The sequence below is a fragment of the Oncorhynchus masou genome, chromosome 6, assembly GCF_036934945.1.
Source record: "Oncorhynchus masou masou isolate Uvic2021 chromosome 6, UVic_Omas_1.1, whole genome shotgun sequence".
Lineage (NCBI taxonomy): Eukaryota > Metazoa > Chordata > Actinopteri > Salmoniformes > Salmonidae > Oncorhynchus > Oncorhynchus masou.
The window spans coordinates 80,741,038-80,742,790 of NC_088217.1; the positions used below are offsets into that span (position 1 = coordinate 80,741,038).

Sequence of the window (1,753 nt, forward strand, 5' to 3'; positions counted from 1 at the left end):
TCCGGAGCCTGTAGTGATGATCCATGGTCCGGAGCCTGTAGTGATGATCCATGGCCCGGAGCCTGTAGTGATGTTCCATGGCCCGGAGCCTGTAGTGATGATCCATGGCCCGGAGCCTGTAGTGATGATCCATGGTCCGGAGCCTGTAGTGATGATCCATGGCCCGGAGCCTGTAGTGATGATCCATGGCCCGGAGCCTGTAGTGATGATCCATGGCCCGGAGCCTGTAGTGATGTTCCATGGCCCGGAGCCTGTAGTGATGATCCATGGCCCCGGAGCCTGTAGTGATGATCCATGGTCCGGAGCCTGTAGTGATGATCCATGGCCCGGAACCTGTAGTGATGATCCATGGCCCGGAGCCTGAAGTGATGATCCATGATCTGGAGCCTGTAGTGATGATCCATGGCCCGGAGCCTGTAGTGATGATCCATGGTCCGGAGCCTGTAGTGATGATCCATGGTCCGGAGCCTGTAGTGATGATCCATGGTCCGGAGCCTGTAGTGATGATCCATGGTCCGGAGCCTGTAGTGATGATCCATGGCCCGGAGCCTGTAGTGATGATCCATGGCCCGGAGCCTCCAGTGATGATCCATGGCCTGCAGTGAAAATCAAGGGCACGGAGCCTCCAGCAGCGGTCCCCAGTCCGGAGCCTCCAGCGACGGTCCCCAGTCCAGAGCCTGTAGCGACGGTCCCCAGTCCGGAGCCTGCAGCGACAGTCCCCAGTCCGGAGCCTCCAGCGACGGTCCCCAGTCCGGAGCCTGTAGCGACGGGCCCCAGTCCAGAGCCTGTAGCGACGGTCCCCAGTCCAGAGCCTGCAGCGACGGTCCCCAGTCCGGAGCCTGCAGCGACGGTCCCCAGTCCGGAGCCTCCAGCGACGGTCCCCAGTCCAGAGCCTGTAGCAACGGTCCCCAGTCCAGAGCCTGTAGCAATGGTCCCCAGTCTGGAGCCTGCAGCGACGGTCCCCAGTCCGGAGCCTGTAGCGACGGTCCCCAGTCCAGAGCCTGTAGCGACGGTCCCCAGTCCGGAGCCTGCAGCGACAGTCCCCAGTCTGGAGCCTCCAGCGACGGTCCCCAGTCCGGAGCCTGTAGCGACGGGCCCCAGTCCAGAGCCTGTAGCGATGGTCCCCAGTCCAGAGCCTGTAGCGATGGTCCCCAGTCCAGAGCCTGCAGCGACGGTCCCCAGTCCGGAGCCTGCAGCGACGGTCCCCAGTCCGGAGCCTCCAGCGACGGTCCCCAGTCCAGAGCCTGTAGCGACGGTCCCCAGTCTGGAGCCTGCAGCGACGGTCCCCAGTCCGGAGCCTGCAGCGACGGTCCCCAGTCCGGAGCCTGCAGCGACGGTCCACAGTCCGGAGCCTGCAGCGACGGTCCACAGTCCGGAGCCTGCAGCGACGGTCCCCAGTCCACAGGGACGGTCCCCAGTCCCAGAGCCTCCGGCGATGAACCATGGTCCGGTTCCTCCGGTAACGATCCACGGTCCGGAGTCTCCGGCAACGATCCACGGTCCAGTTCCACGGAAGCAGACGGATCAGCGTGCGGAGCGGGGACTACGTCCCGAACCGGAGCCGCCACCGAGGATAGATGCCTCCCGGACCCTCCCCTATAGAGTCAGGTTTTGAGGCCGTAGTCCGCAACTTTGGGGGCTGTACTGTCACGCCCTGACCTTAGAGAGACGTTTTATTTCTCTATTTGGTTAGGTCATGGTGTGATTTGGGTGGGGATTCTATGTTTTCTATTTCTTTGTTTTTGGCCAAGTG

The 1,753-nt window shown here is 62.9% G+C and overlaps 1 protein-coding gene across 1 annotated transcript; it reads left to right on the top strand.

The window, feature by feature from the left end:
- The first annotated feature begins 287 nt into the window (after positions 1-287).
- Positions 288-1,615, top strand: LOC135541714 (uncharacterized). Its single transcript, XM_064968024.1, has 3 exons — positions 288-432; positions 603-1,181; positions 1,332-1,615. Exons 1-3 carry the CDS (start codon positions 288-290, stop codon positions 1,613-1,615), a joined length of 1,008 nt encoding a protein of 335 aa, XP_064824096.1.
- Positions 1,616-1,753: the final 138 nt, after the last annotated feature.